Source organism: Trichosurus vulpecula, chromosome 2, assembly GCF_011100635.1.
Source record: "Trichosurus vulpecula isolate mTriVul1 chromosome 2, mTriVul1.pri, whole genome shotgun sequence".
Lineage (NCBI taxonomy): Eukaryota > Metazoa > Chordata > Mammalia > Diprotodontia > Phalangeridae > Trichosurus > Trichosurus vulpecula.
The window spans coordinates 179,970,209-179,996,879 of NC_050574.1; the positions used below are offsets into that span (position 1 = coordinate 179,970,209).

Below are 26,671 nucleotides of genomic sequence, written 5' to 3' on the forward strand. Positions count from 1 at the left end.
GTTTGGATTTTCATGAAATATAAAATGCTCTACCTAGCCTCTAAATAGCCTAAACTGGTATTTGAAAATGCCTAGTAAGTTGACAGACTTTTCCCTTATTATTTAATAGGTTTACAGGTGGCTTACTTAGGCTACAAAGCACAACTGTGATCATTCATATTCCTTGAACACACTATACCAGATGATACAAAGATTTCCAAACTCCTGGACCCACAGAATTATGACCCCTGGGAACTATAAGGAAAATCAAAACCAAAATTTTTAACAAAACAATTCTGCTTGGACAACTTTCCAAAGTACTAAGATAAACTTTTACAAACCATCTTTTGCACAGAAAATTAATTAGCAAGAGATCCCATAAGTAATGCAGCTATGGCTATACAACCAATACTTTTGACAACTGGTACAAGGATATTTTGGAACTTTGGGGTCTTCAGAGAATTCTGAGCTAGCTACTTGCAAAAAAAAAAAAAAGGTATCCAACTGCTTTCAAGTCATTTTAAAGGATTACATTTACTTCTGGCCAAAATGAAATTATCTCTTTTGAAGAATCCTATAAACCAAAGTTTGTCTCTTACTAATTTTTCTGAAAGTGTACACAGCCATAAAGAGTGTAACACTAAAGGAAAATTATTCATTCTCCCTAAATAACAGAGGAAGCTTTCAATTCAATAGAAGAGGTTCAAAAGATTGGCACTTTAGCCAATAAAGTAATTGTTCCTTCATTCCTCAAGCCCTCTCTACATGATTATGAATAATTTAGTAAGTGGAATAGTAAAGAACCCTTCAGAATATAATGTGAGATTTCAAGACAAACTTTAAGAGCTTAAAATATACTAAGACTTCGGGGACAACCTGTATACTGACTTGACCAAAAGCAAAGAAATAATCTTAGGTAAAAAGTGATCCACTAAAAGAATTTCACAAATGATGTGCCAATTCTCAGATGTACTATTAAGAAAATATTTTCCAAAATTCTGAAACCCAAGCTTTTATCATTATAATTGCCTTTTTTATTTTTTGCTACTTCAAGGTAAAAAAGAAACGGCGTTCCCTAGAATATGAACACAGGATTGCCACAAAATTAGCACCTAGAGAAAAAAAATCCTTTCAGTCATCTGAATATTTCCTAACAATAAAATTAAAAGTCATGGGGTTTTCTGAGAACACTTTAGCACTGCTTAGCCAAAAGGCACTAAAGTGTCATGAGACTAAGTAATTATGCCTGAAGGTTCCTTCCTACCAAAATAAACACAAACATAGAAAAGAGGAAAGAAGATAAATATAAACTTAAGAGCTAGAGAAAGAAATGAAGAAAAATGGGAAATACACAAAATTTAAGCTGAAACTAAGAAAGAAGAAATTTAAGTCATATAAGATGGAAGGGTAAAGTACTTTTTTTCCTCCGTTAGTTTTAAAATAAATTCCCTAAGTGATGCCCACGAAATGAAATTAATTTCCTGAATAAGAATGTGAAAATCCTGGCCTGTGATTGACTGCCACCTGAATGAGAAGTCTTCTTAGAGGAATTACCCTTCTTTGCTGGTGGCAACTGAGTAAAAGACAGTCTGTGGTGTTCAGATGTAAACATGAATGTAACAGAAAGATCTACAGTATATTAATGATGTTATTGGTAATACATGCACTCAAAAGTAATATCTGCAACTTTAACATTCCAAAATTCAAAATTATTCCACAGAATAGTTGGAATTGGCACTTCTACCCCTTCAAAAATTTATCCCATGTCAAAAATACATTCTTAAATAAACTCGAACAGCAACAAAGTTAATACTATTTCATAAAAGTGAAACTTAGATACACTGGAAATTTTTCTATTTACCATCTAGAATAAACTACTAATCACCTGAACTGCCACAGGAAAGCCTAACTGTGTACATCCAGCAAAAAAGACACAAATAAAATAACCAGTTCTCAGAACAAATGTAGATGGACCCTAGAGTCATTATTTTTAACCACAGTGATTTTCTGAAATCTAACAATGCTAACCTACTGCATGGCACTAGGTGGAAAGGGAAGGAGAATTCTTTTTAATTGGCTTACCTTGAGGTTTTATTTCTTTTAAATTCTCTAGGTATATTAGAAATGGGAAATATACTTGTGTCAGAGCCAGTTTGTCATATCAGATCTATACCACTCCAGGGTACAAAATTACCCATTTAAAAATATAAAAATTTCTAGTTGTTAAAAACTGGCTTGTCAGCAAACGGACCTGTCTACTCAGGAGCGAGTTAATTGACCCACCCTTAACACTTTTGGTGCTAAAAATACAGACCATGCAAAAGTGTTCTTTTCTTTTAAAAGAAATTGTGATCTCAAAGTAGAGAAGGTAGTTGTATGATTTACACAACTATTTATAGAAAGAAATAAATGTATCGAGCATATAACTCTTAGTCATTGTATAAAGGAACAACAAAATGAGATTTCTAGTTAATAAATAAAACTAAGGGCACTGGAATAAAAATCAGCAGTTCATCTTAAAATTTACTTCCTATGTGACTTAATAATCAACAAATAAAACTCTGGACTGTCAAATAAAAGGAGGCTAACTGATCAAAAGCAAAGTCAAGATAAAAACAAATTAAAAGGGAACAGAGCTTCACTGTAGCTCTTAGTAGTAAACACCATCACTGAAAGAGGCAGTCTTATAATTTTGAGATTCGATATACAAGACTTTCAATATAAATGTTGTATCAATGTATTTTCTCTGAGAAGAAACTTCCATAGAGGTCTTAAAAATAAATTGTCTTAAAACACAAGGTGATTTTTATTTTTAAAATAATCATTCCAAAATATGAACATGTGTTTCTGTCTCACATGATATCCATTCATTTTTGAGTCACATTTAAAAAGTGGACTGGACACTTAATACAGAATTTTTCCTTTGAGAGTTTTTCCCTGCACCTTGGGGTCAATGATTCTATCCATGTGGGAAGCCAATTACAGGTGAGGAAATGCCCCCTGCTCAAGCAGATCTGGCAACAATTCTGCAATTTACAGCATTTAAAGAGTTGCCTGGGACACAGAGAATTTAAATGATTTAGTATGAGAGATCACAGAGTTAGAGTTGAAAGGGGCTCAGGGTCACAGGGCCAGCATGTGTCCAAGGAAGGACTTGAATCCAGGTCAGCCTGACTCCAAGATCTATTATATGGGACTGCCTGTCACTTTTCCTTTGAGAGTTGATATCACATATTTGAAAAGAACTCAATAACTGAGAGGATGAACATATCAATGTTTTTAAAAAGTAAACTCAAATTCTCATGTTCTGGCTTTTAAAAATAGGTCTTTCACTTTAAAGTATAATTTAAACAGATAAAATTAATAATTGAAAATAGCAAAGTTTTCTTTTTTGCCCTGAGGAATATCTTATAAAATTCACTTTAGCATAACTAATGTAAAAGCTCTAGTATTTCAAATAAGTATCTCTTTAAATTAAGCTGTCTGTACAGCAATAATCTCAAAAGATTTTAGCAATTATACTAATAAGATTATGCAACAAAAATGAAAAAATTAACACTTACCCAGGATATGCTTGCAAACCGCAAAAGGTGATTTTGATTTCCTAAATGATAAGAATATATGTTCTGCATGCTGGCGTTGTTCATTATTGACCATAGAAGGTGGTGCCTTAATTTAAAACAAAAAACAAAACACCCTACTTAGATATGTCTAATTTTTAAGTTTGTACATATTGTTTCTTAGAATATTCCATGAATTACCATACTGCCTCAACTTCACATTATTAAAGAAAAGTTTCACAACAATGGCAAAAAAAAAATGCTAGTAATGTTCATTTGAATATTGCTGGCATTTTCTACCAATATCAGCAACAAATTACTTTTGCTGGGAAATGACTTTTATTCCATTATATTATTATAGGATGAATTGTCAACCTGAGCAAGAATAATAACAAATAACTTTAAAGAACACAAATATTAATTTCATGTAACAAATTTTAGATAAAAAAGGGTTTTATCAGATAATTCTAACAATAGATACTTCTAAGATCATCAAATCAAGTAACCATGGAGTAACATTAGGGATACAATTAAATGTTGGCATTTACTGAATGCTTACCCAGGGTAAGGAATTAATCAGTCAAAAATTCAGACTATCGTAATAAAGTCACCATCTCTAAATAGATTTGCAAAATTTGCCTCAAAAAATTTATGTGAGACTGAATTCTTCTTAAGAGCATCTCCTTGATACATTTATTCCCACAATATGCTTTAATTAGGCTTTGGCCAAATGTGAAAATTACTGAGGAAAAAAATTGGTTTCTCTAAGTTAAGCCCCACCAAATAAAACAGCAGAAATTCCCTAAAAGGAGAGAAAAAAAGATGAAGGGGAACAATGAAACTTTCATTATTCTAACAGGAATGTTAAGAAAGAATATAATTTTAGTAGGCTCAAACCATCTGAAGGACGAAACACAGAACACATCCTTAAATTGAGACATTTTAAAACAAATGCAAAAAATTTTAAAACATTTTTATAAACCAGCTACTATTCTTGAGGGAATAGATTACTTAATATCTAAGTACTCACCCATTCAATTCTAGTTAATGAAATGAAAGACGCTAACTTGGATCTAAGGATCTTAAGCTAAACATCAGACTAAAGCCAACTTCTGCTATAATTTACAGTGATAGAGCACCCTCTAGGGCTTCTTCTTTTAAAATTCAGGTACCAAACAAGAGCAAAAATAAAAGCAAGCTTTACCAGCAATATACCATAGATATTTTCTATTTACAAAAAAGTTCCAATGTAAACCCATTAAGCACATTTTACACATTATTTCTATGTTAGTGACACGCTGTTCCCCCCATCCATATGAAACAACAAAGAGAAATCTTTAGTCATAACATTGTACTTAGTATTAAATCAAATGAGTCTAACGTGTGTCAACTCTAGATTATGAGGATTAAATAATTTCTACATTATCTCCAGTCTCTCTCAGCATCATCTTCATAATCAAAACATGTCTAAGTAAGTATATTCTGTGTGACAACCTGATGCATACTACTATGCAGAACTATATAACAACGCATTCCTTCTTCCTAGGAGCTAACAGTCTAAAATAGATAAACAAGAATACTAATAACCAAATTAAGATATTAAAGCAATATTGCAAAGGATGTTAAGGCGTTTACATCAGTATCTCAAAACTACCAGTAAATAAGTGAAAACTAGATCAAAATTTTTCTTCCCTCTTTCCTTCAATTAGCAAAATCAAAAAAGAAAATCTATTATTCTTTGTTGTTGCTGTTCAGTTGTTTCAGTAGTGTCTGACTCTTAGTGACCCCATTATGAGGTTTTCTTGGCAAAGATAGTGGAGTGGCTTGCCAATTCCTTCTCCAGCTAGCTTATTTTACAGATAATGAACTGAGGCAAACAGGGTTAAATGACTTGACCAGGGTCACTTAAGTGTCTGAGGTCAGATTTAAATTCATGAAGATGAGTCTTCCTGATTCCAAGTCCAGTGCTCTATCCACTGTGCCACCTAGCGGCCTCTATCATTCTTTATAATTTGTATTAAAAGTCTAAAATGGCTAAAAATTTTAGAATTTCAACAAGGAAGAAATTATAATTTCCATAAGCAGAAAACTATTAAGTCTGAAAAGCACTTATATATTAAAAAGATATCAAGATAAGCACTCTAAAATTCTCTAAATGACTGAATTTAAGTCTAACTCAATAAATCAAATTAGTCGAAGGGCAATAACAAGCTACTCTATTGAAAGAGTATTCTAAAGTAAAACAAATTACTCTGATTACAAGTTACCAATTGCTCCACACGCTATTAGAATCTTCAATCATCATAGATAAGGTGAATTCGCTAATATTCACAAACACTTTTCTAACTCCCTAGGGAATTATACTTTGCTTTCAATCCCAACAAGCTTCTTTATCTCTCCTGTTGACATGTTGTGTATATGTAATCATGATTATGTAGGAAAAATTCTCATATTTCCCACCTGGCTGCACTACTTTGGGATTTCTCCGACTTTTCCACTATGCCCTAGGAAGTTTATCACCACCCCAAAAGAGCAAATCAGCCTTGCTACTCACACCTCATCACTATCCTCTGATTGGAGGGAAGAAGCATGTGTGTCCCTCCATTAATGGAAGGGGCTCAGCACAGACATGTCTGCATTTCCTGGATTACTACTTTTGGACTTATGACCTCCAGTATGCCTCCTCTTGTCCTTCCTACTTCTCTGACTTCTTAGAGAACAAAGGATTGTGGGGGTGACTGATGGCTAATCTGGCCTTGCCTTCCCCAGCTTCCTTTCATTTGAATGGGAGACTCTAAGAACTTTGGGGAAAAGTAGAGAAAATCTTGTGTCTCCTGAGACTCAAACAGCCCTAAATAGGTAGCTTGCTGAAAGGCAGCCTTTTGAAAGGATGTTGAAGCAGTCCAAACTGGCAATCAGGAATTAACTCAAATTACAAGGAATCTCTACCCTTAAATCAATGGACTGATATTCATCCCCAGACATTAGAGATTCAGAAATGGATTAAACCTCTGTGGGCACTTCTTAGCCAGTTGATTAGCAAGTATTCTCCAAGACCATGGCTTCTGGAGCTGAGGACTCCTTTGGGGGAAAAAACCCCCAACAATTTCCTGTGCCAAGATTCTGGGAACTGAAAAATCTCCCTCTCCTCACAGGAAGAAAGATGGCTAATGTTTTCCTTAATTTGATATTAAATGTGTACAGGGCCTACCTTCTTAAAAAGAGCTGAAGCCTAAGCCACTAAGACAAAAGAGATATGGCACAGCCTACACTTAGTTTTTTGGAGAAGAGGCGTCTCAGCACTTGAGCACCTCTCTATCTGAACAAAACTCTAGTGCAAGATGGTAGCTGGAAGCACAGTGAAACTGTAACCATGTGCCCAGTGGAACCACATCTAGCAATGACAAGACCAGGGAAATACAATCCAGTAAACAAAACAGGAAGCAGGCCTAGCAAAAGCAGTATGATGACATCATCACAAGATAACAGAAATAATACAGCTGCCAAAGAGTTGTTCTTCCCACAGATGTGCCCTCACCACCAGTGTTCTCATGTGTGTGCCCCACCACATATAATCAGGCACGTATGGTTCCCTGTGTGTGCAGTACTCTACATATGTTCCTCACCTCTACATACATTCCTCAAACATGTACACTCTTGCATAAGGGAGAGTTTCAGAAAAGACCTGGAAAGACTTGTATGATGTAGTACACAGAGTCCTGAATTTGACATCAGGAAGATCAGAATTCCTATCCTGCCTTCATGTAACCATAGGCAAGTCACTAAAGGTCTCTGCGCCTCAGGTTCTTCTGTAAAATAGGGATAATAATAGCACCTACTTTGCATGTTGTGAGATCAAATGAGATGTCTCTATTTGTAAAATTGTTATTGTTATTATTAGAGCGCACTTCGCGCAATCAGGAGAACAATTTAACAATGTTGTAAAGACAAGTAACACTGAAACACTTTAAGAACTTCGCTAAGCATGCATAATTAAGACAAGCATTTCTGGACACAGCTGATGTGTTACAAAGATTTTGTTTTTCTTATCAAATGGGGAGGGAGAGGGAAGAAGAAGGAAAAATAGACTTTTGTTCATTAAAAGTTAAATCCAATTCTTTTTAAAAGAGGAAAACAAACCAGCATGAAACTGTCCTCTACTATATATATTCTTTAGTCTCTAATTCCCTGGAGTTTGGCACATTATTTCAGTTGTACATAGTACCAAATGAATTCTTCAGAAAACCAGATGCCTAAAGTAATTACTATTTTAAATAAAATACTGTGAAGGAGGAAGAACAATAGAGGTTCAGCAAGCTACCAGACCTATGGTACCTCATTTATCAGGGCACACACTTTAACTTCATGTAAAGTGTACAAATAGGTGCCAACTGGTAGTTTTGTCACCCACTACCCAGTTCTGGGTCACAGATTGAAGGACTGAGGACAATACCGGCACAGTTCTGGGACAAGGCAGCATAGGCTATGACCAAATAGCCCAGAGAAGCAAGCTGAGAAATAACAGCAGCACTGTGGCTCTGACTCCATGAACAGAGGGAGGTCTCAGTTCGTTTCCAACCAAGTCTAAAGCCTTCAGAGGAATAATCAGGTTAGGAATTCCAGACAAAAAGGAAGCTACAGATCTATCAATCTGAACCATTATAGAGCTTTCCAGCTGGCTGATGGGGTTGAGTTTTGCAGCAGTTGACTGTTGCTCAGATCCAAACGAACATCAGAAACTGGCAAAGGAACAGACTGGAGTAGGGATGACTTTGCACTGGATTGGACCACCATGGTAGCACTGAAAGCTTGCAGATACCAGGTCTGCCTGAGCTGTCCCTGAGATCCTGAAATATTACGTTACTTAATACCCTAAGAAAGCAGCAAGCAGGATCAATCTAAACCTTCCTTCCAGAAGTATGCAGAGCCCAGCCCTAACAAAGTCTGAAGTCAGGAATAGGTTGGAAAAATGAGAAAACAAAAAAAGAATTCCACCATAAAAAATTATTACAGTGACAGGGATGCACCTGAATGATAGGAGATGAGGAAGAGAAGAGGGAGTTCAAGGTGAATGGCCACAATTTTCTTTTGTAAAATACATGGCAAAGTTCTCCCCCACCCCCCCGGGGGGGCCTTGAGGAAGGATGAAAAGGTTTGGAAGAGCTTCCATAGAGACTGGGATAGTGAAATATGGGAGGTATAGTAGGATTGCCTAGCAGCAGGGAGGGCCCAGTTGAAATTGTGCAACTTAAGTTTGTTTAGGAGTGAAGACAACAGAGTAGTGGGAGTGATCTAAGGCTGAGGCTTGACTGGTAGTGTTCAGTGACATGATAAGGGGGCCAGGGATTCAAGAGAGGACAGTGTACAGTTGAATTGGTTTGCCATGGGGTCAAGATGTGAAGAAGATGAGACAGCCACTAGTGCAGGGGAATTCAACTAGAATTCCTAGAATAGGTGAAACAAAAGCTTTAAAATTAATAGCTTAAGACAAAAAAAAGGTACAAAAACTTACACAAGCAACAAACTCCCTTAAAAATAAAATGGACCAAACAAAAGTCAATGACTTCATGCAACAAGAAATGTTAAAATTAAATCAAAAGTCTGAAAAATAGAGGAAAATATAAGGTATCTTATAGCAAAAACATTTGACCTGGAAAATAGATCAGGGAGAAAGAATTTAAATACCATTGGACTACATGAAAGCCAGGACCAAAAAGAAGAGCTTAGACATCATACTGTAAGAACCAGAGTAGAAAAAGAAGGAATCCACTTGTCACATCCTCAAAGAAATTCTAAAATGAAAACTCTCAGGAACCAAAATTCAGAGCTTCCAGGTCAAATAAAAATATTGCAAACAGCCAGAAAGAAAGAATTCAAGAACCGAGGAACCACAGTCAGCGTAAAGCCACAGTCAGGATAACACATGGTTTAGCAGCCACCATTCTAAAGAAGCAGAAGGCAAAGCACACAGGCTTAGAGTCAAGAAAAATTTACCCAGTAAAACCAAGTATAATTTATAATCCTATAGGGGAAAAAATGGAACTTTAATGAAAGAGGATTTCTAAGCATTTCTAATGAAAAGACAGAACTGCAAAGAAATTCAAGTTTAAATTCAGAAATTAAGAAAAACACAAAAAAGCAACCACAAATGATCATAAGGGACTACACAAGAATAAAATGCTTATATTCAAAATACGGGGAGATGACACATATCCCCTTTGAACTCCATCATCAAGAGTCACAAAGTCACCGATCAGATGAAAGGTTTAGGAATGGTTATATCCCGATAGTCTTAAAAGAAGAATGGAATGAAAAGCAAAGAGGAATTGGGGAGGGAGGAGAGAAAGAAAAGTTGGGGGAAATTATTTCACATTATGAGGGTAGATAAGAAATCTATACAAACAAGGGGTGTGGGGTGGCTGCCACTTGATCCTTACTCTCACAGTGGTCAAAGGAGGGAGGGGAGGGGCAGCAGCACAGGAGATACAGAAATAAATTTCATTCAATAGGGAAATAGGAAGGAAAGGAGTGAACGAAGGGGAATCACAGATTAAGGGAGGGATTAGTCCTAAGCAAAACAAACTCTAAGGATATACAAAAATATTTACAGCTCTTTTTGAAGTGTCAAAGAATGGGCATCTTAGATATGTCCATTAATTGGGGAGCAGCTGAACAAGTTATCATTTATAATGTGATGGAATACTATTTGTGCTGTAAGAAATTATGAAGGAGATAGTTTTAGAGAAACCTGGGAAGACATGTATTAATTGATGCAGAATGAAGTAAACAAAACTAAGAGAACAATTTATACAATGATAACAATATGGTAAGGTCAAATAAATTTGAAAGATTTGGGGACTCTGATCAGTGTAATGACCAACCACAATTTCAGAGAATTAATGACGAAATATGCTACCCATCCTCCAGAAGTAAAAGACTAAAAAGAGTTCTGAATCAATCTCTCTCTCTCTCTCTCTCTCTGTCTCCGTCTCTCTCTCACACTCACACACACACACTCTCTCTTCTTTTTAGACATGGCCAATGTGTAAATTTGTTTTGCTTGCTTACACATTTGTAACTTTTTTTTTTTACTTTCTCAACTGGAAGGAAAAGCGCATGGAAGAGAGAAGGTGTATTTCTAGTGCCTGAAAAAAAATTTCATTTAAAAAAAAGAATGTGAAGAGATCTTCCCATTTTGTCTTAAAGCTATTCTATTATATATGCCCCACTACAGAGAAAACAAACCTCTCTCTCAAGAAATCTTACACATTTAAACAACATAAAAAAGGTGGCTCTCCTCAAATTAAGAATTTTAAAAGGAGTGAACTAAGCAATAACAAAAAAAATTACTAAATACTACCAAAAAAATTAAAAATCATACCTATCCAGAATTTCTATACTGTTAACAGAACATGACAATGTCTTATTTTTCAAAAGAGAAAATTAAGAGGCTTACAAAAGAATGTACTTATAGGGATAGTCAGGGACAAGAGAAGACTAAGTGCTCAAATTAAATAAAATAGAAGTCAATATAAGATTAGCAATTAGCATGAAGCTATTAAAAAAAAAATCAACCTGGTCCACATCAGGAAATCAAACAACTTATTAGTTAGAAAGAATAAAATTCAATGTTCCAGGTATGTGAGAAAATAGGCACACTATTACACTATGGATGGATCTGTGAATTGGCATGGTCTTTTTGGAAAGTAATCTGCCAATATAGGAGTACAAAACCAGTCGACCCTTTGATCAAGTGGCCCCACTAATAATAGCTACTCATATTTATATATAGGGCTTTGTAGTTTGCAAAACATTTTCCTTACAACATGTCAGACAATTTTTACAGGTGAAGAATGAGAGGCTCTGAGAAGCTAAACTACTTGCCCTTTGAAATAGAACTACAAAATGCTTTGAGTTGGGATTTGAATCCAGGTGTCCTAACTTGGCATTCTTTCCACTAGAAGATTGTACTTTAAAGATGTAAATAAAAGGAGAGGCCAGGGAGAAAGCTATAATCTACACAAAAAGATCCACATAGGCTTTATTTATTTTAATAGAATTAAAGGATTTTAAGCTAGAGGGATCGTTATTATATATCATTCTAGTCCAACTCCTTCATTTTACAGATGAAGCCCAGAGTTTAACTGACTTGCTTGCTGTTAGTCCTTCATTCTTGAAGAGGACCATAACATCAGGGAAGTGATGTCATGACATATAAGTGAATTGGGTTTGAGTGAAGTGGGGCTGTGCAAAGTCACCAGCTTCACTTTCACCTCTGGAGCCATCTGGGTTCAGTGGCCAGATGGAAACTTGCTAGAGGTTAGTCAGAGTCAACTAGCATGTATTAAAGACCTACCATGTGCTAGACACTGTGCCAAGCACTGGAGATACAAAGAAAGGCAAAAGATAGCTCCTGCTCTCAAGGAGTTCACAGTCCAACAAAGTCAACATGCAGACAACTATGTATAAGCAAGACACATAAGAGGAGAAATGGGTAGGACTTGAACTGTGATTTGAAGAAAGCCAGGGAAGGAGGAAGAGATGAGAAAGGAGAGCATTCCTGCCATGGGGGACAGCCTGGAGATGGAGTATTCTAGGGACAGCAAGGAGCCCAGAAAGCATCACTGCATCATAGAATACGTAGAAGGGAGTAAGGTATATGAAAACTGGAAAGATAGGATTACAACAAAATAAGTGGCACAGTTAGAATGGGAAATCAGTACTCCAAATCTAGCAAGCATTCTTTTCATAATACCACACGAATGAAAACTGAAATACATCTGCATTATGTGTCCAATGATTAAGGCAGGAATGGGAAACCCACAGCCTCAAGGCCACATGTGGCCTTCCAGGTTCTTGGGTGTGGCCTTCTGACTGAGTCCAAGTTTTACAGAACAAATCCTTTTATTAAGGGAATCTGTTCTGTGAAGTTTAGGTGCAGTCCAAGGGCCGCACTTGAGGGCCTAGAGGGCCACATGTGGCTTTGAGGCTGCAGGTTTCCCACCCCTGGAACTGGGGGAATGGCTGAATAAACTGTATTGGATTATCATGCCAAAAGGGGGAAAATATAAAGAAATATGGAAAAGCATATGCAACTACATAATAAAGAAAGAAGAATCTGATCATAAACACTGTGACTTTATTTTGTTTTAAAAGCAATAAATATAAGTACACAGAAAAAATAGACCAAAGAGTCACAGAAGAAAAAGGATTTTTATTTTTGAGCCAAACCTGAAATCAGATGAATCTGAAGAACTGTGCAGAAGCTCATGCAAAGTGAGTAGGTTGACTACTCTCTCTCTTTTACACACTCACACACACACACAAATTGGAGATATACATCAGAGGGAAGGCACTAGGATTAAGCACTGCAAAAGGCTTCCTGTAGAAGATGTGATTTTGGCTGAAATTTAAAGCCAGAAGGTGGACATGATGAGGGAGATCATTCCAGGGAAGAGGGACAACCAGTGAAAAGCATGGAGTATGGAGAATTGAGTGTTTTGTGCAAGAACAGCCAAGAAAAGGTCAGGGTTCTTCAACAAGTGTGCATGGAAGGCAGTAAGGTGTAAGAAGTCTTGTAAGGTAGGAAGTGGACAGGTTATAAAGGGCTTTAAAAGCCAATTAGATGATTTTATATATGATCCTGGAGCTAATAGGGAACTACTGGAGTTTATTGAAAAGGAGGGTCATATGGTCAGACCTGTATTTTAGGAAGATCATTTTGCCAACTGAGTAGAGGATGGACTGGAATAGGGAAAGTCGAGGCAGGGAGACCAACCAGCAGGCTATTGCAACACTCCAGGCATGAAGCGATCCAAGATCTGCACCATGGTTAATGGGGTAAAGAAAATAACTAATCAAATGGGAAAAGATACAAGTAGGTTATAACAACCCATTGCCCCTTTCAATTGGGAAAGCAGATAGAAACTAGTGTGTTGAGGCAATACCAACAGCTAAGATGATATCAGAAACCAAAGCCCAAGTCCTCAATGAACTGTTCCGCTGGTGGCAAGTTCTTTGGGTGGTAGAATTAGATTCTGACCCTGTTTTATCTAGCCCCCTACCTCCACTATTTAAACATGATTGTAGCTGTTTATCAGTCATGTCAGACTCTTTATGATCCTATTTCAGGTTTTCTTAGCAAAGATATTGAAGTAGTTTGCCATTTCTTTCTTCAGCTCATTTTACAGATGAGGAAACTGAGGCAAACAGGGTTAAATGACTTTTCCAGGGTCACAATGCTATTAAATGTCAGGATAGCTTTGAACTCAGGAAGATTAGTCTTCCTGACTCCAGACCCAGCACTCTATCTACTGCACCACCTAGATGCCCTCAGACATGATAGAGCAGATAAAATGAAACCTTAATGGCAATCTTAAACAGATATTCAATCTTGTGGGGAATAAATGGACAGATGCCCTACCCTTGGTTCTCTGATGTACCACAGAAAGATGGCTTGACCAAATTATTCCCTTTACTGACTTAAGTGGACACCGTATCATCCTGGCAAGTTTTGAGTCCCATCCACCTCATCTAAACTACAGTATTGAGACAAGGGGGCAGCTAGGTGGTGAAGTGAATAGTGTTGGCCCTGGAGTCAGGAGACTTGAGTTCAAATCCAGTTTCAGACACTTACTAATTGTCTGACCCTGGGCATGTCACTTAACCCTGTTTGCCTCAGTTACTCATCTGTAAAATGAGCTGCAGAGGGAAATGGCAAACTACTCCAGTATCTTTGCCAAGAAAATCCCAAAAGGGATCACAAAGAGTCAGACACAACTGAAAATGACTAAACAAAAACTGGGACAAGAAGTCAGCTAACCAGTTTAAATGTTAACTAGATGAAACTGTCTGAAAGCTAAATAAGGAAAGCATCTAGCACGTCAGAACCTAGCTGCCTTGTGTACTTTGCCAAAGGAAAAAACCTGCCTCTTATAAAAAAGGGTGACTAAGTTATGATTTTAAGACTGGGGCACCTACCTTCACCCCATTCCTGATGGGAGAACTCCTTTAAATCATGTACAAATTTGGACCTAGGTTTGACAAATTATAAAACTGTGGTGGGGGTAGGGGAAACCTTGGTTTGTCTAGGTAGTTCAGTAAAATAAGTAGATATGCAATAATCAATACCTATAAAAATTGCCTAACTGGCCACACAATGTGAGTTATTCCTCCTTTGGAAAATACACTACCACCTTCAAGGGAAATGGCTGAATATTCCTGGGCTAGACTTTCCTTGGAGGAAAAAACTGGGAAACTAACTATATTTTATAACTGCATATTTCTGTAATCTTGTTACTGGAATACTGATGTAACTTCACTAGTATAATTCCCCTCGTACTTTGTTATTATAATCTGTTTATAACTTTATTACTGTGATCCTATCATTAGAATAGGGAAAAGTAAAAAATGTTATTAATAATAACAGCTGGCACATGTACAGCATTTAAGATCTGCAAAATGCTTTGCATATATTCTCTCATTAGATTCTCAAATAACCCTGTAAGGTAGGAGCTACTATTCTCATTTGACAGGGGAGGACACTGAAGTTCAGAGAGGTTAAGTGACCGGCCAGGGATCACACAACTAGTATCCAAAACAGATGCCAAGCTGAGGACTCTTCACTACCTACACTGAAATGGGTTGAATTAAGGGCCTCTGAAGTCGCTTCTAACTGAAAACTATCTCAAAAATGAGAAGCTGAAAAAATAGAGATCAACATTCATACACAGTGCTTGAGTCAAAGTAATATACTGGTAAGATGCTGGGTTTGTAAAAAATCTCTTCTATCATGGGGGTCTCTACAAAGAAGTCTATTTGCCACAAAGTAATAATAGGGCCCACACCTGTGACTTCACTGACACGGAGAACTCGCAGAGAAGGCAACTCCTTCAACCAAACCTTAACACTGGATTATTCCCACTATCTGGGCTTCTCTCCTCTTGTTCCCATGCTGCAAAATCCTGGGGAAGAAGTGACACAACCAACTACACAATTACGTTATCCAACCTCAACTCTGCCATCATAGACACATGCCAGTCCGTATAATTTTCCTCATCATACTCATTCAATGATGGTTCTAAACCCTCTCTTTGTGGGGACAGAGCCAAGATGGAAGCACAAAAACAAGGACTCACTTGAGCTCTCCCCTAAATTCCTCCAAACACCTCCAAAAAATTACTAAGCAAATTCTAGAGCTATAGAACCCATGAAATAACAGAGCAAAACAAGTCTCCAGCCCAAAATGGCCTGGATGGTCATGGGGAAGGGTCTATCGCACCATGCTGAGAGCAGAGCACAGTCAAGTGTGGGCTATACCAAGACAGACCAGGCCAGAGCACAACTGGCAGAGCAGGCCTCAGGGCACTGAATCACTGGCAGCTGTGGCGATTTCCAGACTTCTCAACCCACAAATACCAAAGACGATGTAGCAGGTCAGTGGGAGTAACTGTTGGACCTGGGTGAGAGAGCGGCTTGGTCTGGCCCCAGGCCCAGGATGGTAGAGGTGGATGCAGCAGCAGCAGCAGAGACTGCTTCCAGAGCTCCAGGCCCACTGACAGTCGGGGGAATCAGGCAGCTAATCTTTGCTGGCACTGAGGCAGTGTTCTCTTGCTTTGCCCTGCTTGGATCTGGGTCGCAATCCTGGTTGGTGGTCTTTGGCGGAGGAGGAGCGCTGGGGTGACAGAACCTACGGTAGCTGTGGAGAGGGAGTCCTGGTAGTTACACAGCAGAAAGGAGTACTTGCACTCAGAAACCAAAGCACAGGCCAGGAGAGGAGTATCATACCACCTTAGAATAGAAGTAGCTCTGAAAACAGCAGCCCAAAACCCCTGAACCTTGGGACAGGTCATTCTCCACTCTGAAAGCGGTCATATCCTGACAAAAGCTCAAAAGTCAAGTAATTGGCTGGGAAAATGAGTAAGTAGCGTAAAAGGACTCAGAGTACAGAATCTTTCTTTGGGGACAAAAAAGATCAAAACATACAGCCAGAAGAAGTCAACTAAGTCAAAGAGCCTACATCAAAAGCCTCCAAGAAAAATAAGTATTGGTCTCAGGCCATGGAAGAGCTCAAAAAGGATTTGGAAAAGCAAGTAAGAGAAGTAGAAGAAAAATTGGGAAGAGAAATGAGAGTGATGCAAGAAAACCATGAAAAACAAGTCAATGACTGGCTAAAGGAAACCCAAAAAAAATACTGAAGAAAATAACACCGTAAAAAATAGACTAACTCAAATGGCAAAAGAGCTCCAAAAGGCAATGAGGAGAGAAGAATGCCTTGAAAGGCAGAATTAGTCAAATAGAAAAGGAGGTCCAAAAGACCACTGAAGAAAATAATGTCTTAAAAATTAGATTGGAGCAAGTGGAAATTGACTTTATGAGAAATCAAGACATTATAAAACAGAACCAAAGGAATGAAAAAATAGAAGACGATGTGAAATATCTCACTGGAAAAACCAATGACCTGGAAAATAGATCCAGGAGAGATAATTTAAAAACTACTGAAATTACCTGAAAGCCATGATCAAAAGAAGAGCCTAGGTATCATCTTTCAAGAAATTATCAAGGAGAATTGCCCTGATATTCTAGAGCCAGAAGGTAAAATAGACATGGAAAGAATCTATCTATCACTTCCAGAAAAAGATCCCAAAAAAGAAAACTCCTAGGAATATTGTCGCCAAATTCCAGAGTTCCCAGGTCAAGGAGAAAATACTGCAAGCAGCCAGAAAGAAACAATTTGAGTATTGTGGAAACACAATCAGGGTAACACAAGATCTGGCAACTTCTACATTAAGGGATCAAAGGGCTTGGAATATGATATTCCGGAGGTCAATGAAGCTAGGATTAAAACCAAGAATCACCTACCCAGCAAAACTGAGTATAATAGAGGACTTTCAAACATTCTTGATGAAAAGACCAGAGTTGAATAGAAAATCTGACTTTCAAATACAAGAATCAAGAGAAGCATGAAAAGGTAAACAGGAAAGAGAAATCACAAGGGACTTACTAAAGTTGAACTGTTTACATTCCTCAATGAAAAGATGATATTTGTAACTCATGAGACCTTTCTCAGTATTAGGGTAGTTGCAGGGAATATTCATATACATATATAGACGGAGGGCACAGGGTGAGTTGAATATGAAGGGATGATACCTAAAAAAAGAAAATTAACAGTGAGAGAGGAATATGTTGGGAAAAGGAGAAACGCAGAGATAGAATGGGGTAAACTATCTCACATAAAAGTGGCAAGAAAAAGCTGTTATAATGAAAGGGAAGAGGGGATAGGTGAAAAGGAATGATTGAACCTTGCTCTTAACCAATTTGGTTTAAGGAGGGAATAACATACACACTCAATTGGGTATCTTAGTCTATAGAAAAGTAGGGGGGAAGAGGATAAGGGGGGGGATGACAGAAGAGAGGACAGACTGGGGAGGAGGTAGTCAAAAGCAAACACTTTTGAAAAGGGATAGGGTCAAGGGAGAAAACTGAATAAAGGGGGACAGGGTAGCATGGAGGGAAATATAGTTAGTCTTTCACAACATGACTATTAGGGAAGCGTTTTGCATAATGATACACATGCAGACTATGCTGAATTGCCTGCCTTCTCAAGGAGAGTGGGTGGGGAGGGAAGAAGGGGGAGAATTTGGAACTCAAAGTTCTAAAAACAAACATTAAAAAAAACTGTTTTTACATGCAACTGGGAAGTAAGATATACAGGCAATGGGGTATAGAAATCTATCTTGCCCTACAAGAAAGTAAGGAGAAAGGGGATGGGGAAGGGGATGACGGGAATGGGGTGATAGAAGGGAGGGCAGACTCGGGAAAGGGGCAATCAGAATACATGCCATCCTGGGGTGGGGAGGGGAAGATAGAGAAGTGGAGAAAATTTGCAACCCAAAATCTTGTAATCTTGTGGAAATGAATGTTGAAAACTAAAAATAAATTTAAAAAAATAAATAAAAAATAAAATAAACCCTCTCTTCTCTCCCCCAAGCAAAGGATCTCCCTTTATGATCTCTACTGTCCATAATCTCTGATGTCCCCTCCTCCTCCTTTCATGTCATCTCCTTTATTCTAACTTCTGATGAAGAAAAGGCTTTTCTACACAAGACCAACATTTTCACGTGTACCCCTCAATCTTATACCCTCCCATTTTCTGCAGTAGATTGTATCTACTACCTACTACTCCCTATCTAATCCTCAATTTCTCCCCCTATCTACTGGTTCCTTATCTGCTAATTACAAACATGACTAAGTTTCCTCATCTTAAAAAAAAAATCCCTTCACCAATAGACTATTTCCTCAAGCTAGACCTTCTGGGAAGTAGCTCTGTAACATAAAAAACAGTTACACAGGATGAGAAAGCCTGGAGAGGTTGGTGATCCACACCACTAGAACGAATGCTCACATCAATTAGATCGTGATCAATTTAAGTAAAATTAATATTTGAATAAGGAAGAAGAGTGCTATATACAAATGGCAAGAACTCCAGAAGAGTCAAGGTTTACTGAATAATGGAAAAAACAATAGCTTGGAACCAACAGTGGAGCACATATAACAACCTCTCCTTCAATCCTCCAAGGGTCTCTGAAAAATGAAGCAGAGAAATGGATCTGAGGAAAATGGCACAAGAAGAAATCTCCCTTAGGGAGTCCAGTCATGAAGGATAATTCCTTTACCAGGAAAGCGTCATACCAATTCATGTGAAGAGGAAGAAGTCATATTCAAGGAAAAGCTCTAGAATGCAGGAAAGTTTGTTCCTAATATAAATAGAAGGATAAATAGAAAATTTAACCTGAAAAAGAAAAGACATGAAAGCTGAGGATATGATACCTATTTTAAGTATTTGAAGGACTATTATAAGGAAAAGGGATTGAGTTTGTTCTTCTTAACTCAGACAGCAAGGCTAAAGTGATGGCAAGAAGTTAAAGAAAGACAATTTGGTTTTCATATGAGGAGAAATTTCTTATTCACAAGAGCTGTCCAAAAATGGACAGAGCTGCTTTGGATGCAGTCACAATGCAGGGCTTTATGTTGAAGCTGGATGGCCATTTGTCAATACTAGAGGGGATTCTTGTTCAGGTATGGGTTAAACTAGATGAAGACCCAGATACTACTGAGATTCCTTCTAGCTCTAATATTCTATGACTCCTGTGATTATGTATTAGAATTCTTCATGTGATTCTGTGATTATATTACTACATAGCAAAGAAGAAATCTTTGGGTCTCCTATTGTCTAAATGTGCCAACATGTCATTCTGATCTCTTTTCCCAATTCTAAGCATTAAGTCAACACTACATAGATGCAATCTGCCTATACTACTTCTCCCTATTATGATCAACCCTACTCTTTCCAGAGGCATACTCCAATTTCATTCACCCAATTCCTACATTATTCCATTGTGCTTCATTCTCAACAAACTCCACTATATCCTTTTTTTGTGGACAAAAAGTATTCTTATTTTGACATCTGAGTAAGTGTTGACTCCTCAGGACACGGTCTTTGGCATCTTTTCCAATTTATTCATCAGCTTGTTGCACTGTGCCTTTTTCAGAAACATAGTTGCATCCAAAAATTTTCTGATATCCTTGTTTTTGACTGTGGTGGCCTGTTGGATTAGGGCAGCTGGGTTTGAAACAAGTTCAGTATCATTTCCTTCAAGAATTAACTCATCTTTTTGGGCCTGAGAAACAGCACAAGCAACACCTGGTCTCATGCACACTCTCTGGATATATTTTTTGCCTAAGAAATTTCTGATTTCAATGAGCAAGCCATTCTCTTGAATAACAACATTGACGGGGAAGTGAGCATACACTGACCTCATCTTATAATGAAAATCCAGGGTAACGCCTTTGATCATGTTTCCGTACATGATTACAGATTGTGCACACGTTTGCAAGTTCTTTTCGATTTCCCTACCACTTGTCTACCCGGAGCCTTTTTCTTTCCAAGGAAAATGAGCTCAACATTGATATGGCTGAAATCCCTATAGAGGATTCCTCTGGGTCCCTTCACAGTAACTGTCCAACCCTTAAGAGAGATGTCAACATTTTCTGGGATGTTGACAGTCTGGTTGCTTAGAATAGTCTTCATTCTGACAGCAAATGGGCCAAAAGATCCTCATACTTTTTAATGAACAGGCCTTTCACCTCCAGACTTTTAACAAAATCTCTTTCCCCTGAGGACACTGCATCTCTTGTAACATTCTCCTTAAAAGGTCGGTTCTTCTATGTTCCCTCTCCCCAACTGTCCAACTCAGAAACAGAGGCTGACATACTCCGTACTTTACACTACCAGTAGCCATGAGCGTTCCCCCACCAAGGCACGGCCTTCCCTCTGTATTATTTCCCTCAGTGATCTCAGCTCCAATGGAGTCAATTACCTCTGAGCAGATGATTCTCAGATCTATCTAATCTAATCTCTCTCCTGACCTCCAAGTCTCACATCTTCAAGTGCCTATTGGTTATATTTAATGGATGTACTATGGACATGTTATACAACATAACCAAAAGTGAATTCATCTTTCCCCCAAACCCTCCCCCTCTTTCTTACTTCCCCTTACTATCAAGGTCATTTTTACTTAATTTTTGTTACTCTTTTTGAAACTTTCAGTAAACCACAGTTTAAGAAACACAAGAATATAGGCTACCAAGGAAAAGATCTTTTTCAACAATAACTGCTGGGAAACTGCAAAGCAGGTAGCACTATACAATAATACAAATGGATGTACAACCTAAATAAAAAAAGTTTGAATTGGAAAACATAAGTTACCTAGGGGAAAACTTTCTATCTGATAAAAACTACTGGGAAAACTGGAAAGCAGTGCTGAAGATATCAAACTTAGACCAATACTTTACACCACACACAATACATTCTAAATAGATATGTGACCTTAATATTAAAGAATGTACTATTGTAAAAAAAAAAATTAGAGAAGAGACAGATGACACGCTTCTCACAGCTACGGATAAGATATATTCTTAACTGAATAAGAGACAGAGGTAATTACAAGAAATATAAGTTAACTGATTGCTTGAAACCAAAAATATGGTCTTCACAGACCACATTAATGCATCTAAGATAAAAAGGAAAGTGGTCAAATCAGGGTGTGTGAGGTAGTGAGAGAATAAAGTGTGAAGACTTCACAGGGTACATGTATGTGTGTGTATATATATATATATGTATGTATTATTAATGTTTGAGAATCAATATTTAGAGAAAAGGGAAATGGGATACATTTGAGTCTGTGGGAATCTGATTATTTAGCCTTTAGGAATGTCTTTCTCCCCCTTCTTTAGATTTGTAGATGTCACCTCGGTTGTGAATGGAATACAAGACTGTGAAAGCTTCCCTATGAATAACTCAGGCAAAGTGATACTCAAATAGTACAAATTTAGTTAGGATGTGGACCTCACTAGGCCTAAGTTTCATTTTCCTGTAAATCATATGATTTCGGGGAAATCAGGTGGTATTCCCCTCTCCCCCTCCCCTAGCCTACTCACAAACTGCCACCTTCTCCCCTCCCCCCCCCCCCCCCCCCCCCCCCGCCTTTTAAACACTAAAGTTTGCTCATATGCTTTGTGAAATTTATTGAGGAATGGCTTTTGGGTGTATGTGTGTGTGTGTGTGCGTGTGTGTACATGTGTGTGTATACACACACACATATATGCTTACATGTACATATATACATCTATATGACCAAAAGCCATTCCTCAATAAGCAAAAGACTTTAGTGCTTAAATCACAAACTATTAACAATTAGATGAAAGAATGCTTCAAATCACTAATGAGAGAGAAATTCAAAACAAAACAACCCTAAGATTTCCCCTCCTACCACAGAAATTGGCAAAAATGACAAAATTGGAATAGTCAGTGTTGGAGACTGTGTGCAGATAAACATACCTGTGTATTATGAGAGGAACTGTGAATCAGTACAACCATTTTGAAAAGCAACATGGAGTCATGGAAATAAAGTGTCTACCCTTTGACCCATAGATTCCTTCCACTAGTAGCCATGGTACCTCAAGGAAGTTAATGGTAAGTAGAGAAGTCATCATATACACCAAAATATTTCTGGCGTCATTTCTGGCGGTAGCCAAGAAATGGAGACAAAGTGTATGCCCACTGACTGGGGAATTTTTAAATAAACTGAGATACATGAATGTAGTAGAATATTACTGTACTGTAAGAAATGATCACCATGTTAAAAGAAACAAAGCAAGACTCTCATGCAGAACTAAGTAAGTAGAGCCAAGAAAACAATGTATACAAAAATTACAAAGAATAAGCCTGGACCCAAAGAAAAAATAAAGAAGTCTTCTCCGCTCCATTGTTTTGCAGAAGTGGAAGGTCCATGGGTGTGGAACACTACATATTTTCAGACATTTTGATATATTAATTGGCTCTGTTTTTTCCTCCTCTTTTTTTTTCTTTTAAACACTTCTAGTTGTTATATGGCTCTCTGGGAAGAGGACAGGGAAAGATACTGGGAGAAATTTTGGTAATATAAAAATAAGTTATTAAAAATTAACTTTTAAGGGCAGCTAGGTGAGACAGTGAGTAGAGCACTGGCCCTGGAGTCAGGAGGACCTGAGTTCGAATCCAGCCTCAGACACTTGACACATGTAATAGCTGTGTGACCTTGGGCAAGTCACTTAACCCCAACTGCCCTGCGCAAAAAAAAAAAAATTAACTTTTAAAAAAATTTTTTAAAAGGTACAAAACAAAGTGTTAGGTGAGATCAGAGATGGAAGATCAGTATTATACTGACTTTGGCAAAGGGGAGAAGCTGGCATGAATGACCATCAAATTTATTTTGGTTGACTAACAAGGTGAAATTACAACAAACTTCCTAGGCCCACCTGTCACGTTCCTTCCCCAAAATACTGAAACAATTCAAGACTCACAAAATGATTCAAATTAATGAGAAAATATAATATAAAGGCCAAGGGTGATTATGTGTGTATACATATTTCCCTATAATGTAACTCTTTTTTATTTCCATCAAGTACAAAGAACATAATACACTCATCACAACAGCGGCTAGGAGGCACAATGGACAGAGCCTAGAAGACCTTGAGTTCCAATCCAGCTTCAGACACTTACTAGCACTGTGACTCTGGGCACTTTCACTTAACTTATTTGCCTTAATTTCTTCATCTATAAAATGGGGATAATGTTGTGAGGATCAAATGAAATAATAATTGTCATGGGCTTAGCACAGTGCCTGGCACATAGTAAGCGCTACACACCCTTTTTCCCCCCCGTCCTCTGTCCATTGTGTCATTTAGCTGCTGCTGTGATGGAACATATTATGTTCTTCATACTTGCTGGAAATGAAAAAGATCTACATTATAAGGAAAAGAGGAAAATATCATACATATACACATAATCAATCTCTCCCTACCTACTGGCTCATTTCCAACTGTCTCCAAGTCTTCTCATTCAGAAAAAGGTCTCACTTGATCCTTCCATCCTAACTATTGTTCTGTATCTCTTCTCTTCTTTGTAGCTAAAACTCCTCAAAAAGATTATGTATGATAGGTGCTCTACTTTCTCTTAACCCCTTACAATCTAGCTTCCCATCTTATCATTCAACTAAATCTACTCTCTTCAAAGAACTATCTCTTAGCTGTCAAATCCAATGACCTTTTCTCAATCTTCATTCTCCTTGACCCCTCTGCAGCCTTTGACACTATTTATCTCTCCTCCTGGATATCCTCTGCCCTCTAGGTTTTCAGGACACCACTTTTTCCTGGTTCTCCTTCTTCCTATCTGACCACTCCTTTGCCTCCTTGCCTCCAGATCATGCCCTCTAGATGTAGGTGGCCCTCTGTCCTGGGCTGTCTTCTCTTCTCTCTGTATACTATTTCACTTGGTGGTCTCATCAGCTCCCATAGATTTAATTACCATCTCTATGCTGATGATTCTCAAATCTACCTTTCCTGCCCCAACCTCTTTGCTGACCGCCAATCTCCCATCTGCCTCTTAAACACCTCAAACTGAATGTCCAATAACATAATAATACTCAACATTTATATAACACTTAACATGTGTCAGGCACTTTCCTGAGCTCTTCAGAAGTATCTCATCAAGTTATCCTCACAACAACTCTAGGAAGTAAGTGCTATTACCATCCCCATTTTACAGATAAGGAAACCAGGGCAAACTAAGATTAAGTGATTTGCCGAGGGTCACACACCTAGTTTAAGTGTCTGAGGCTGCATTTGAACTCAGGTCTTCCTGACTCCAGGCCCAGTTCTCTATCCACAGCACCACCTAGAGACAAACATCTTATACTGAATATAACTAAAACTGAATTGATCTTTCCCCCTAACCCTATACCATCTATCCTCCCTATTACTGTAAAGGGCAATATAATCCTCCCAGTCCCCAAAGAAAGAAAAAAAGGACCTACATGTAAAAATATTTATGGTATCTCTTTCTGTGGTGGCAAAAAACCAGAAACTAGACATCCATCTATTAGAAAATGGCTAAACAAATACTGTATGAATATAATTGAATACTACTGTGCTAAGACATAATGAAAGGAATTTCAAAGAAGACTGGAGAGACTTGTATGAGCTAATACAGAGTGAAATGAATAGAACCAGTAGAACAGTTTATACAGCATGTAAAGACAAAGCTTTGAAAGATTAAAGAATGGCAGAGCGGAGCCAAGATGGCAGCTGGAAAGCAGGGACTTCCTTAAGCTCTCCCCCAGGTCCCTCCGAACACCTATAAAAAGTAGCTCTGAACAAATTCTAGACCTGCAGAACCCACGAAATAGCAGAGGGAAGCAGGGCTCCAGCCCAGGACAGCCTGGATGGTCACTGGGAAGGGTCTATCCCAGAGAGCTGGGAGCCGAGCAGAGCACAGCCCAGCCCAGCGTGGGGCATGCCAGGACCAACCAGACTGGGAACAGGGCAGAACAGGTGGTAGGGCCCTGAATCATTGAGCTGTGGCATTTGCCAGACTTCTCAACCCACAAACACCAAACACAACAGAGCAGGTCAGTGGGAAAAACTGCTGGGACAGAGTGAAAGGAGTTTGCAGTCGGCCACCACCCGGGGGGAGGGGGGGGGCGCCCTGCGGTGGTGCAGCCCTGAGGCTGCTTCCAGAGGTACAGCTACAGTTGCTTCCGGCCCCAGGCCCACCTGGTGGGAGGAATTAAGCAGTGGATCGGAGCAGGAGTGCAAAGTCTGCTTTGCCCTTCCTGGATCTTGGCCATAATCCTGGTTGGCAGTTCTTGGGGGAGAAGGAGCGCTGGCAGAGCTTCCTGTGAAGAAGTAGCTCTGAAAACAGCAGCGCAGCTCCTCAAGCTTAGAACAAAGCACTTTCTACTCTACAAGGAGTCATACCCTGACAAAAAGCTCAAGGGTCAAGTAGTTGGCTGGGAACATGAACAGGCAGTGAAAACAGACTCAGACTTTGGAATCTTTCTTTGGTGACAAAGAAGACCAAAACATACAGCCAGAAGAAGTCAACAAAGTCAAAGAGCCTACATCAAAAGCATCCAAGAAAAATATGAATTGGGCTCAGGCCATGGAAGAGCTCAAAAAGGATTTGGAAAAGCAAGTAAGAGAAGCAGAAGAAAAATTGGGAAGAGAAATGAGAGTGATGCAAGAAAATCATGAAAAACAAGTCAATGACTTGCTAAAGGAGACCTCAAAAAATACTGAAGAAAATAAAACCTTAAAAAAACAGACTAACTCAAATGGCAAAAGGGCTCCAAAAAGGCAATGAGGAGAGAAGAATGCCTTGAAAGGCAAAATTAGTCAAATGGAAAAGGAGGTCCAAAAGACCACTGAAGAAAATGCTACCCTAAAAATTAGATTGGAGCAAGTGGAAGCTAGTGACTTTATGAGAAATCAAGATATTATAAAATAGAACCAAAGGAATGAAAAAATGGAAGACAATGTGAAATATCTCATTGGAAAAACCACTGACCTGGCAAATAGATGCAGGAGAGATGTTTAAAAATAATTGGACTACCTGAAAGCCATGATCAAAAGAAGAGTCCAGATATCATCTTTCAAGAAATTATCAATGAAAATTGCCCTGATATTCTAGAGTCAGAGGGTAAAGTAGAAATGGAAAGAATCCACTGATCGCCTCCTGAAAAAGATCCCAAAAA

The 26,671-nt window shown here is 38.3% G+C and overlaps 1 protein-coding gene and 1 pseudogene across 2 annotated transcripts in view; both read right to left on the minus strand.

The window, feature by feature from the left end:
- XPO4 (exportin 4) overlaps positions 1 to 26,671 on the minus strand; it is a 130,538-nt gene that overhangs the window by 96,583 nt on the left and 7,284 nt on the right. For both annotated transcript variants that reach the window (XM_036743679.1, XM_036743680.1), the window contains exon 2: positions 3,543 to 3,648. In XM_036743679.1, coding sequence (XP_036599574.1) covers positions 3,543 to 3,648 — 106 coding nt within the window. The remainder of the gene's footprint in view (positions 1 to 3,542; positions 3,649 to 26,671) is intronic.
- Positions 20,055 to 20,628, minus strand: LOC118836364 (annotated as a pseudogene).